This window comes from Pecten maximus, chromosome 4 (genome assembly GCF_902652985.1).
Source record: "Pecten maximus chromosome 4, xPecMax1.1, whole genome shotgun sequence".
Taxonomy (NCBI): Eukaryota; Metazoa; Mollusca; class Bivalvia; order Pectinida; family Pectinidae; genus Pecten; species Pecten maximus.
In genome coordinates, this window is record NC_047018.1 from 37486708 (window position 1) to 37500989 (window position 14282).

The following is a 14282-nucleotide window of genomic DNA, read 5'->3' on the forward strand; positions in this document are numbered from 1 at the left end:
ACCGAAAACATTCATGTTAAGCGTTTTACTAACCCTCAATTTGATCAGAAAAACAAGCATGGCGACACCCATACACGTGAAACCTAAGGCGAAATGGAGAAAAATCAAAATCAACAAAGGATTAGGCACAGGCCACGATTTCTCAGGTCTGATATGTATGGAAGAATTGACGGATTACGAATTGATATCAAAGGAATCCTTACATCAATCAAAGCAGAGAAAAAAGGTAACATTCACCAACATTAGAATAACTGTAGCCATAGTCTGATAGTATTTTCTATATTCTTGTAGGGTTTTTCTATCATTCTATACAATTGTTGTTAGATTAAATGGGGGACACGCCAGGCCGTTAATCCGTGAAGTAATTAATTCTTCACGCCCGTGGCACAATCTGTTTTATTGCCCCCTGTTAGAGAGACATTTATCACCTTTCAATCCCATTATCTACTGCAGATGGGTATACACCAATCTGGGGCTGCTGGCATGTCCATATCTATATTTCACAAGACCAACATTAACTTGTCGCTAATTGTTTTTCTAAGTGTTTTTATATGTGTATTATTATTGTCACATTAAGCAAATGGAGTGGACTGCTCCTTCACAGGAGCTGGGTGCTCCTTCTGCTCTTGCTCCTGCAGGTTTCTATATAAAAGGGGTGAGACCGGGGGGGGGGGGGGGGGGGGTTAAGTTTTACATGCCTAGGTGTTGCTTTGCTGAATTTCACTGGTATTCCTTTTGCGAGAGCGGTGTTGCGAGTTACCCTGTGAACTGTAACGATGTCCTTTGTACATGTATGCTGATGTTGCTGAATACTAGATAGCCTGGAACTGTACTTCTGTGTTGAATTGTGTTTTCTCGAGGGCCCCCTCTGCTTTTTCTTGAAACTTGGGTATTGTGGCTGGTGTCTGAAGCTACCTCAAAGACACCTACATAGGGCTACAGGACTCTGATTCGACAGTTCAACAATTTTCGCTACATAACATTTACTGTATTAAGTATTGAACTTTAATTTGTAATATATACTTATACAACTTTTACAAGTCTTTCTGAAAGCCAACGGCTTTTTTGTACTCTTATTGAAAAAAGTCTTAATGTAAATCTGTAATGGAATAGCCAAGATAGGGTTTTTATTTTCATGTGTATTTATATATGTGTCAAAAAAGCTAAGATTTCTTCCTGACATAATGACAATAATGTTGTTTTTTTTCTGTAGGATGAAAAGGAACTAAAAGGAACTGAGAAATCTAAAAAGGATATTTTAAGCAAAAAGAAAAAAGAGAAAAAGAAGAAAAAGAAAAAAGAAAATACAGCAGAATCAGCTGATGACCATGTAGTAGAGAAAAAGAAAAAGAAGAAGAAAAAGGGTGATCTTATAAAACTTTCTCAAGTATCAGATTTGGCCGAGGATTTATTGAAGGAAGAGTCGACACATTCAAAAAACAAAAAGAAAGCTAGAAAAAGAAAGAAACAAGAAAACACGGTCAAAGGTATTCTGTGCATTATTATCACTATAATTATTGTAAAGTAATTCAAAATGTGTAAGTTATGATTTATGAATTATTGCAAATGCATTTTATTTAAAGTTTAATTTGATGTGTAAATTACCACAGATATGTTCAATGTTTGGAAGTGTTAATGTAAAAGTAAAACATGCTTTGTTCTCTAAAATCAACTGAAAAATAACATGTGCTTATGTTCATGTCAATAAAAAGTGTTTAATCCATGAGTGGAAATTACACTTTATGCTTCTTTTCAGGGGAAGGTCCAAGTCCAAAGAAGAAAAAGAAGTCTAATAAGCCTGTGATACCAGATCTGGAGGAAAAAGATGAAAATGAAAAAATGCCTCAAGAGAAAATTTCTACAACAGGTTAGAGACAACCTTTGCAAAATATCATTGTGTTTACCCAGATATTGTTTGACATTAAAACATTTCCAATATGACAGGATGTCAAAACAACAGATCTTAGTCCCTTGGTACTTTTTATTCATCAAAATCAGGTATTAGATAATTAGCTTCTAAAATGCAACTGCTATCAATAGCAGATATCTTTAATCTGATTTAAATTTTAAAAAAAACTTATTATAGCAAAAAGGGATGTTCAGTGGATATTCTACACTAGTTATAATTAATTTCTGGCTTTTCTGTACTGTCTCTAATGAATTTAAAACCATTGCCTGCATCAAAATATCTATCATGAGGTCGGTTTGGACGAGCAAATTTGATGGTAATCACCAGGTCAATATAAAATTTGACTGCCAAAGTATAGTACATTGGTGAATATAGAACTGAAAGGTCACATCATCATAAATCTTATGTGAAGTATTGGGATAAATACACAAGTATGTATGCTATTCATGTATATGATATACATGTATTGGAAATGGACCAAAAAGATGATTAATCATTTGTGTATGATATAATGGATACCAATATTTTAAGATGATGTGTACCGTATGTGTGTGTTATATTAGATATTGGAGAGATATTAAGATGATGTGTATGTTATATATAAGATAAAGGAGAGATATTAAGATTATTTGTATCTTGTATCAGATATGGTGGCATGGAAAGATATGTATGTACCAGCCCCAGTACTGCTTGCCCTACAAGAAGATGGATTTGCAGTTCCGACCCCAATACAGACCCTAGCCCTGCCTCATGCTATCAGGGACCGACTGGACATAGTGGGTGCAGCAGAGACAGTAAGTCGGTACACATTACAATACTGTCAATACTCGTAAATGTTCTCCAGCTATGATATTCCGTTTAATCATAATATAATGCTAATGTGTCTGTGGTCCTATTTATAATTTCAGGGCTGCAGTTTTAAATACATTTGATGAATATAATTTAACTCTGCATAATTATCTGATTAATTATACGTACAAGTTTTATATTCAGCTTTAATAAACCTACATCTACTAGAAACTATTATTTTGAAGTCGGGTAACTGCCATGGGTTGGAATATGAATTAACATGATTATTAAGAGCTCTTTGCAAAAACTTGTTTCAACTATGTTTTAACAGCAATCTCAAGTCACCTTGGATTTGTTGTTCAGTCCAGTGTTCAGGAATTTTGTGTGAGAAACCATGTTGTATATCAACAAGGATGAAAGAATTTTGTAAAATATACATTTTTCTGACTTAATTGACTTATTATTTCTGAAAGAAAAAGTAATATTTTATATGGAACTTTAATTAGAATAAGACTTGGTAAACAATAAGATGTATTTTATTTTTGTTCTAGGGAAGTGGCAAGACTCTGGCGTTTGGTATTCCAATGATAGATAAGATATTAAAAGTTAAACAGGGAGAGGAAAACAGAAAGAAAAAACGTGTCAAGGAGGAAGATGATAGTGGTTCAGACGGAGGACTGGAGGATAACATCAATGATGAAATGAGTGATGAAATAGACAATGATAATGACAACAAACTGGGAGATGAAACGATAGATTCTGGTGATGAAGATGAAGAGGAATTATTGTTTGATACATCTAATATTGATGATGAAGAGGAAAGTGAGGATGAAGAGGAACAAGATGAAGCAGAGGAGGGTGATGAAAGTGAAGATGAAAATGATGAGGAAGAGTTGGGGAGTGGGGAGGAAGAATTGGTTGAGGTAAGTTCTGCTAGGCAAACATGTTATACTTCAGACATGGCTAAGGATTGTAGTAAAGGCAGATTGAATGTTTTAAATATACATTTTGTAATTGATACAGAACATGCCAAAAAATAAATATAAAACAGCATCATATGACTGTTTCATCATTATAGGACTTGTCAGTGATGTTAGGACATCATATGACTGTTACGTCCTTCTAGGACTCGTCAGTGATGTTAGGACATCATATGACTGTTACGTCGTTCTAGGACTCGTCAGTGATGTTAGGACATCATATGACTGTTACGTCCTTCTAGGACTCGTCAGTGATGTTAGGACATCATATGACTGTTTCATCATTATAGGACTTGTCAGTGATGTTAGGACATCATATGACTGTTTCATCATTATAGGACTCGTCAGTGATGTTAGGGACATCATACAACTGTTTCGTCATTATAGGACTCGTCAGTGATGTTAGGGACATCATACAGCTGTTTCATCATTAAAGGACTCGTCAGTGATGTTAGGGACATCATACAGCTGTTTCGTCATTATAGGACTCGTCAGTGATGTTAGGGACATCATACAGCTGTTTCGTCATTATAGGACTCGTCAGTGATGTTAGGGACATCATACAGCTGTTTCATCATTATAGGACTTGTCAGTGATGTTAGGGACATCATACAACTGTTTCATCATTATATGACTTGTCAGTGATGTTAGGACATCATATGACTGTTTCATCATTATATGACTTGTCAGTGATGTTAGGGACATCATACAGCTGTTTCATCATTATAGGACTCGTCAGTGATGTTAGGGACATCATATGACTGTTTCATCATTATAGGACTTGTCAGTGATGTTAGGACATGATATGACTGTTACGTCCTTCTAGGACTCGTCAGTGATGTTAGGACATCATATGACTGTTACGTCGTTCTAGGACTCGTCAGTGATGTTAGGACATCATATGACTGTTACGTCCTTTTAGGACTCGTCAGTGATGTTAGGACATCATATGACTGTTTCATCATTATAGGACTTGTCAGTGATGTTAGGGGCATCATACAACTGTTCCGTCATTATAGGACTCGTCAGTGATGTTAGGGACATCATACAACTGTTTCGTCATTATAGGACTCGTCAGTGATGTTAGGGACATCATACAGCTGTTTCATCATTAAAGGACTTGTCAGTGATGTTAGGGACATCATACAGCTGTTCCGTCATTATATGACTCGTCAGTGATGTTAGGGACATCATACAGCTGTTTCGTCATTATAGGACTCGTCAGTGATGTTAGGGACATCATACAGCTGTTTCATCATTATAGGACTCGTCAGTGATGTTAGGGACATCATACAGCTGTTTCGTCATTATAGGACTCGTCAGTGATGTTAGGGACATCATACAACTGTTTCATCATTATATGACTTGTCAGTGATGTTAGGACATCATACAACTGTTTCATCATTATATGACTTGTCAGTGATGTTAGGGACATCATACAGCTGTTTCATCATTATAGGACTCGTCAGTGATGTTAGGGACATCATACAACTGTTTCATCATTATAGGACTTGTCAGTGATGTTAGGACATCATATGACTGTTTCGTCCTTCTAGGACTCGTCAGTGATGTTAGGGACATCATACAACTGTTTCATCATTATAGGACTCGTCAGTGATGTTAGGGACATCATACAACTGTTTTATCATTATATGACTCGTCAGTGATGTTAGGGACATCATACAGCTGTTTTGACCTATGAATTGTCGGTGATGTTACAGACATCATACAGCTGTTTCGTCATTATAGGACTCGTCAGTGATGTTAGGACATCATATGACTGTTTCGTCCTTCTAGGACTCGTCAGTGATGTTAGGGACATCATACAACTGTTTCTTCATTATAGGACTCGTCAGTGATGTTAGGGACATCATACAACTGTTTTGTCATTATAAGACTTGTCAGTGATATTACCGTAAGGACGAAAAGTGTCACTTCAGGTTTAATTAAATATTTACTGAGTTGGAAGGATTTAAGATGTTTCTAAGGGAGATCTTACTACATCTGTATTTAAGGAATGTGCTAAAAAACTTTGAATAATAGGATTACGAACTTTGAAAATAATAATGATTTAAATCTATTCTGTCTAGACTATTAAAAGTACAACCCAATGTTTAAATGGTTGCAATGTTAAAATATTTTTGATACCACACTGTTTTATTCCAACTTGTAAACTACTTTAATATATATATAAGACTGAGGCATGTTAATGATATCTGTATTACACTATACTGTTGTGTAACTGTATCTTGTGTTCTCCCAGGGTGATGGATTTGGATGTGTGAAGGTCATAGACAATGCTGACTTCTCAGATCTCCTAGGCCAGTTTGAGCCAGTGAAGGCCCCCAAGTTTCCACAGAAACCACCATTAGCCCTTGTGTTGGAACCGACACGTGAACTGGCAGTTCAAGTGAAGAACCACCTTCTCCGAATTGTCAAACACACGGATATCAGGGTCAGTATGAATCTTGTTTTAAACATAAAGATAACAGCATTTTTCAACAGTAATTCCACAGCATTATATATAGGAGCTTGTACACTGGTTTGGAGGTCAGTGTGCGTCTTGTATTAATGTAATATGAAACATCATAAAATGTTACCTCCCAAGAAAAAGACTTCCAAGCAAATGTCAGACCTACATTTGAGTACAGTTCATAAGAATTATCCCCCCTTTGAGCGGTGATACACATGCTAATGAAGTCAGAAGCCATGTTCATCTGTAACACCAGACACAACTTGATGATAACTCATGTCAATTTTTATAACAGTCGGTTCATTATTTCCTGACCGTGTCATATCCCCTTAGATATAACAGACACTATCAGACATACAAGATTTTTCTGCTGTACACTGTAGCTTTAACTAAATTTACAAGATTTTGTGTAATTCGAATTGACCAAGATAAAATAAACAAGATCCCTATATGTCATTCTGGTTGAAATGATTACCAAAGCTCTAACGTAAAATGTCTAAAACAAGAGTGTGATTGGTTGCAGATAGTCACAGTTGTGGGTGGACTGTCCATGGAGAAACAACTGAGAGTCCTAAAGAAGTGTCCGGAGGTTGTGGTGGCTACACCTGGTCGTCTGTGGGAGCTGGTGCAACAGGTAAAGTATTTATAGCACTGGAATTTGTACAGTAGGTAGGGTATTTATAGAACTGGAATTTATACAACAGGTAGGTTATTTATAGCACTGGAATTTGTACAACAGGTAAGGCTATTTATAGCTCTGGAATGTGTACAACAGGTAAGGATATTTACAGCACTGGAATTTGTACAGTAGGTAAGGCTTGAGCACTGTCATTTATCATGTGTTCAATTCAATTCAAATTTAAAGTTATGTGGGCATGAGGTCTTTTGTACAGGTTAGAAAATTTTACAATAAATCAGATTTTTGAAATACATGTACAACTTGATGAATTTACACTCTTTTGTATAAAAACTTAGCAAGCAGCTATGAAACCTGAAATAGATATCACAGGTAACTTTGTATCAGACAGGCAATGATCATAAAAATATATCTATATATATTTTAGATTCATAATAAAAATATTGTGTGACTAACATACTGATTTGTTTATATAACTATTGTTGTTATTTTAGGATAGCACATACCTATCATTGGTGTCCGAGATCAGATGTCTGGTAGTCGACGAGGCTGACAGAATGATAGAAAAAGGGCATTTTGAGGAGCTTACTCACATCCTTAACTATATCAACAGGTATTTGTTGTTATCATCTACTTTCCCATGCCAAACGAAGTTATCAAATTATACAAATTGTTTCTCTCCATAGATTTGTTACTGTTTCTGGAGTAAATCTAAAAAAAACATTCCTGAAACTTTCCATGTGCATAAATCTTTTTTGCAACCAATAACTTTATAATACTCACTTTCAACAGTTTCCCACTTATCGCGAAAACAGATTGGTAAAGTTACCAATTTTTCATTCCCTTGACATATGTTTACACATAAATAGGTCTGTTTTACATCTATTATGTATATTTTGGTGGGGTAATTTCTAGGGATGCAGAGAAGAAACAAAAAAGACAGACATTTGTATTCTCGGCCACACTCACAACCCTTCACTCAGGACCACACAGACATGTCACCAAGAAGGTCAAGGTCACAGAGGAACTGAAGCTGGGTATGATATTCTTATCTAACTTTTGTAAACATATGTCTATAAATAGGTCACAGTGACCTTGAACTCAAGTGCAAAGGTCAAATAACTCAACTCAGTTCTTAATTTTTGGTTTCATCCCATTCATGATATTTAGATGGTTAAAAATAGCTGGATTAACCTAAATAGCTTGTAAATTTAAATGCAGAAGTATCACAATCACAGACAATTTTTCTCTTTTCTTAATGAAACTTTACTAGAGCAAGACTATAAGATAATTATTATGCATCATTATTGTATGATGATGATAACTCTTAACGATTACTGCTGAAGGATCTCTCAGTCTAATATTCGTCATCCTCTTATTTTTATTTGGTATAAATTTATGTGTTATACATAAATGCTGTTTATGAACTAAGACGATCTGTTGCTAATATCTACGATCCTTGTATCATGTATGTATAGTAGTAAGATAGTTAGTAGTAATAGCAGAGGATACATAGTGATTGGTCAGCTTGATAGCAAGTACGTGATTGGTCAGTCCAGTCACGTGATTGGTCATTCTCTTCAGCAGTTTTTTTCGGTGAAGATAGAAGTTTTGCAAAAAATTATTACCGCCACCTCCCCACCACACGACCATTTCAGGTGATGCCTGGGGTTATAGCAGCTGTTTTTCTATTCGAAATTCATAAGGCAGTCTAAGTGAGTAAACACTTGCCAGCTGTTTCCGAGCATGGACAAATCGTACCGTTTTTCCCCCTTCCTTATTAAGGGAGTTAGGGTTTATGGCACCCCGCTCTGCAGCAATTAATGATTACCGAGTGGGGCATTTTACATCATTTGTAATTCGTAAGTCCCCCAAGAATTCGTTTATATCTACTAATAAGTTCACTCGACTCAGTTACATGGCCTGGCCAACAGGAACAGCTTTTCTATATATATAGCTACATATACAGTCTACGCTAGCTTAAATTCAGTTTTAGTGTAAATGTATCTATTATAATTATATTGGCCAGGTCATCTACAAGAGAGAGTTAAGCACCACAGCTGTTATAGCCCTTTAGCCCAATGTATTAGTATAATAAATAGTCGTATAACTTCAAAAAAAAAAAAAAAAAAAAAGGGCTAAAGGGCTATAACAGCTGTGGTGCTTAACTCTCTCTTGTAGATGACCTGGCCAATATAATTATAATAGATACATTTACACTAAAACTGAATTGAAGCTAGCGTAGACTGTATATGTAGCTATATATATAGAAAAGCTGTTCCTGTTGGCCAGGCCATGTAACTGAGTCGAGTGAACTTATTAGTAGATATAAACGAATTCTTGGGGGACTTACGAATTACAAATGATGTAAAATGCCCAAATTGAAGATGGACCACAGCTGAAATACCCCCAGGGCATTTTACATCATTTGTAATTCGTAAGTCCCCCAAGAATTCGTTTATATCTACTAATAAGTTCACTCGACTCAGTTACATGGCCTGGCCAACAGGAACAGCTTTTCTATATATATATAGCTACATATACAGTCTACGCTAGCTTAAATTCAGTTTTAGTGTAAATGTATCTATTATAATTATATTGGCCAGGTCATCTACAAGAGAGAGTTAAGCACCACAGCTGTTATAGCCCTTTAGCCCAATGTATTAGTATAATAAATAGTCGTATAACTTCAGTCTGTGTTTGAGTTCTTTGTTCATAAAGTACTTTTTGTCTAATTTACAGAAAAATTGATGAAGAAAATTGGTCTAAAGGATCGTCCCAAGGTGATTGACCTGACCAGGAAGGTTGGCACTGTAGAAACCCTGACAGAGGCTCGTATCAACTGTACGATGGACGAGAAGGTTAGTAGTTTAATCACAACGGAATACAGAGGCAATACACAGCTGGTTTTGTGTTCTTATCAGGTTAACTTTTGATACACCAGTCAATCCAATGGACATATCATTGTCAGTCTGTCTGTCTATTAACAGTTGGTTAGAGTTTTTTATTGGTCTACAGTTAAATCAGATGTAATGTGTTATTGTCCAATTTTTTGACATGGATGTTCTTGTGGGGTTTAACATGGACAGTTAGGATTCAGTTTGTGAAAATGATTTTTATGTTTCCGTATTTTTGACATATTTGTGACTTTTTTAGGGCCAATTTTTGCTTAAAGCAAAAAAAAAGATTTTTATATACATGTACATGTATCTCTTTATTTTATTTTTTCAACTAAGCACAATGTACATTTGCCATAATGCATGCTACATCATTGAGGTATGATATATGTGTGAATTTCAATGTCGTTGTGTTTACCTGTGTTAGGACCTTCACCTGTACTACTTCCTGAAGCAGTACCCTGGTCGTACCTTGGTCTTCGCCAACAGTAAGGACTGTATCCGTCGCCTTGTGTCCGTGTTTACCCTCCTCAACGTCAACCCACTTCCACTTCACGCGGACATGCACCAGAAACAGAGGCTCAAAAACCTCGAGAGATTCACAGGTAAGTGTCGGCCAAAATGACAGATTTTCGGCAGGTTTGTTTTTATAGATTTGGTTACAGATATTTATTGTAAGCATGTGTACAGATTTAATGCTTTACTATTTACCAAAGTTTTTGTAGAATCATGAATTTTGAAATAATAAGTTAAAAGTGCTTTACAAATAAACCCTCCCTAAACCTGTAAACCTTTACACTAGAGGAGTGGGCTTATTTGAAGATCGATACAGTACTTTTTCTGCATTAATACTGCATTGAAACTGAAGATATAAGTGTTAATTAAAAAGCATTTCATTTCTATTTTTAGAAGGTGAAAGCATCTATTAAAAGAGACCATGACATGTGACTGATGTCAAAGGTCACATGAGAAAATTCTGGCTTGTATTTAGAGTTGTATTTAATTTTCAGCCAACCCCAGGGGTGTTTTATTGGCGTCTGATGTAGCAGCACGCGGACTGGACATCCCTAACGTCCAGCATGTTGTCCACTACCAGGTCCCATACACTGTGGAGGTCAGAATCAATAACCTCTACTCACAACATTAATCAGGTGTTGGCCGAAAGGAATGGAATGATTTTACTCTTAATTTACTCCTACATTTTTCAAAGATTTGCCAAGCAATGCCTGCACCCTTTCAACACCTTGAAATAAGACAATCTTGAAAATAGCCAGTTACATAAAAAAGGAAAAAAAAAAGATGTACCTTGAAACGGTAACCGTATGTACATTTTAATGTGCAGCTTTTAAAAAAAATTCAGGATGTGTTCTGTTTGTACACTTGTATCTGGAACTAATCGTATGTATTTCTGTGTTGTTCATAGAACTAATCCAATGTATTTCTGTGTTGTTCGTGTAGAACTACATTCATCGCAGTGGGAGGACGGCCCGTGCCACCAAGGAGGGCCTCAGTATCATGTTAGTAGGACAGGGGGACGTCAAGAACTACCGCAAGGTCATCGGCTCTCTCAACAGAAGTAGGTCAAGGTTACATCTATAGATATGTAATGTACCAGTAAATGTTCTGGAGCTAGCTTTAACTCAACATCTCGGGAATTATATGTCTCCACTTTGAATGAAGGGAGAAATGTTGTATATTCCCTCAGTATTATTTCTGGTTCTTCTCCTTCCTCATCTAATAAAAAACCCTGTTGAGGTCAAAACTTTTCTATCATTGGTGCAAAATTTAACAAATAGGCTTGTTCAGACAGTTTCTTTTGGAGTGTTAAAGATAATTTAGTGAAACGTTTAATATACCTACATTACTTTCAAGTGGTATGCATTGTGCTGCTATAACATCTTTTTGATGCCATGGCCTTCATCCCAAGGTCAAAGGTCAAATAAATTATGTTATGACACAATGAACCACAGTAATTCGAATTTAACTAGTAAGTGCATGACTAAGGTCAGAGGTCAAGAAAAACTTTCTATTTAGCTTTGTCTCAAAGTTCAGTTGAATTAAGCAAGGCGTCATGTGATCCTAGTGATGTGTAAAATTAAAATTTCAAGGTCAAATGGTTAAATACTTTTTGTTAGTGTCTTTCTAGTTATCTGTGAATATTACACTTAGTAAAGTTTTTAGGTCAGGTAAGATAGAGTAAAGTTTCTATGCCAGGTAAGATAAAGTAAAGTTTCTAGGTCAGGTAAGATGAATCGGAACAGATAAGCACATATTACAGAGTGAATTATGTTCCAGGTGAGGAGCTGCCTGTCTTCCCAATCAACCACCAGATTCTGACAGTCATGAAACAGCGGGTCGATTTGGCCAAAGAGGTGGACAAGCTTGAACACAGGTAAACAAGGGTGGTCAATCCTAGTGGACCACGGGAATCTTACCATATTTATCCTCAAATAAGCCCCCCCCCCCCCCCCCCCCCCCCCCCTCCCCATTGTAAAGTTTAGTATTAAACTTTGAGGAGGGCTTATTTGTGAACAACTGTTATCTTGATATTTCAAAAATTCATGATTCTGCAGAAGTGAAGAAGGTGCATTTTTCGCAGATAAATTCAGTAATGTGATTATATTTACAATTTGGAAATATTATAACCCAACTTAAATAGTTTTACTACTTATGAACATGAATGAAATGTGCAAATTTCTTTCGTAATTCACCAGAATTCTGTATTTAGACAAATTCATCAGGACAAAAATTCTGTACATTATATAAGTGAGATTTGTTTCGATATTAATATAAATAAAAACAAGATGTAAACTGAAGATATTGGTCTGCATTAGTACATGTGGTAATGATATAGAGGACTGCACAGGAGTGTTAACCCATTCAACCCTAAGAAACTTTAGTGGACTCTGCCATTCATTCACCATTTGAAGTCTAATATGGTCAGTAGGGGTGAAAGGGTTAATGTAACATTGAGTTTATTAAACTGAATTGCTGATGACATCAAATTATTAAACTCTTTAAATGAGTGTAAGATTCTATTTATCACATATGTGATATTCGTAAGAAAATAAGCAACAATTTAAGAAAAAAATATACATGTACAAGAAATAAAGAGGTTTTTGACTCGGATGGCACACTTTAAACTGCCAGAGTGATTTTATTTTATAATGTCATAATGTACAATTGATATAATGAAATAGTGTTGTAATTGTTGTAATTGAAAAATAGGAATAAATCGATAAATAATTTATATACAATGTACATTGCACAACAATTAAAGAATAGGAATAAATCGATAAATAAAATGAAGAATTTGTAAACATAATCTGACACAAAAGATTTTGATTTCGCTAAAAACAATGCAAAATTGACTATGCAATACTGTACCCAATGTGTTCTCATTTATTTTAGTGTGTCCAAACAGAAAAGACAGAACGACTGGTTTGAGAAAGCCTCCAAGGAGGTGGACATAGATCTGGATGAAAACTTGTATCCTTGTGTCACTGTTGTCAAGATGGCCACCATAATTAAAATCTTGTTCTTGCATCATCTCCTAAATGGATAGTTATATTGAGACAGGACTAATGAGTCATACATGGCCCATAGGTTGTTTCGACTGAAACTTTGGCCTGTGTCTCATTCAAGATGGCCACCAAGGTCACCATATTGAAAATCTTGTTCTTTCTATTTCAATGTTAACACTCAAGTTTAGAAACGGACGCTTCGTGGGGCACTTTCTGATTTGTCAATATTCAAGTTTTCTAGATACATGATGTATGTTTTTATTATTTTTATGTTATATAAGTATTTGTAAGGATTATAAAGATTTATGAGTAAGGATTATAAGGATTTATGAAATTTAAGAATTTTATAAAGAAGTTAGCTTTATTAGCAATTTTATTATGTCAGAAATAGTGTAAAATTGAACAACATTTTTGGTATGTGATTATAGACTTTACCTACTCTATATATATGGAGTACTCCACATTCTCAACTAGTGCAGTGATGTATGCTTTCCACTGAAACATGTTCAGCATTAAAAAACCTTGACCTTATCACCAGACTGAACTACCTTGGGGACTCGAGGGAGCAGTCCCAACATAAGCATGAGCTTCAGCAGCTCAAGGCAGAACTGAAAGCTATGGTTAAGTCATCTGTCATTCCGAAAAACTTTTCTGGGAAATACCCCACACGGACTGGACAACTAGTGATACCTCACACCGCAGGTTTGTACATACGTTCTAGTAATGTCCCACACCACACTACGACAGGTATATACAGTACACGGGACGTCGGTGGACTTATTTCCTGTTTTCACACAAATAATTAATCTGTCCTTCACGCTGGTGCATATTTAAGCATTTACGACTCACTTATTATTTTTGTGGCCTCATACATCAAATTAAATAACAGTCACTTTGATGTTTTGTTTTTCAGATATGATGAAAGATGCAATAGAAAATGTGAAAAACGACAGAAAAAGTCAACAGAAAATGATGGACAAAATACGAATAGCTTCACTAAAACGTCAACCGAAGCTTGAGAAAAAGAAGAAAAAATGGAAGAAGAAAGGAGGAAAATAAATTTGTTAAATTTA

General features: G+C 35.6%; 1 protein-coding gene across 1 annotated transcript; it reads left to right on the forward strand.

The window, feature by feature from the left end:
- Positions 1-28: 28 nt before the first annotated feature.
- Positions 29-14282, forward strand: LOC117326002 (ATP-dependent RNA helicase DDX24-like). The gene is made up of 17 exons (XM_033882552.1): positions 29-226; positions 1214-1487; positions 1757-1867; positions 2555-2703; positions 3250-3621; positions 5942-6133; positions 6675-6785; positions 7283-7401; positions 7704-7825; positions 9531-9649; positions 10113-10290; positions 10696-10799; positions 11144-11261; positions 11981-12077; positions 13097-13174; positions 13748-13911; positions 14123-14282. Exons 1-17 carry the CDS (start codon positions 59-61, stop codon positions 14266-14268), a joined length of 2622 nt encoding a protein of 873 aa, XP_033738443.1. The 5' UTR covers positions 29-58; the 3' UTR covers positions 14269-14282.

Excerpts from the sequence above, each read along its gene's own strand:
- LOC117326002 (XM_033882552.1), top strand. The coding sequence starts at position 59 with ATGGCGACACCCATACACGTGAAACCTAAGGCGAAATGGAGAAAAATC. Across the intron at positions 1,868-2,554 it reads AGAGAAAATTTCTACAACAG|ATATGGTGGCATGGAAAGAT; the intron begins GTTAGAGACAAC and ends ATCTTGTATCAG. Across the intron at positions 7,826-9,530 it reads CACAGAGGAACTGAAGCTGG|AAAAATTGATGAAGAAAATT; the intron begins GTATGATATTCT and ends TCTAATTTACAG.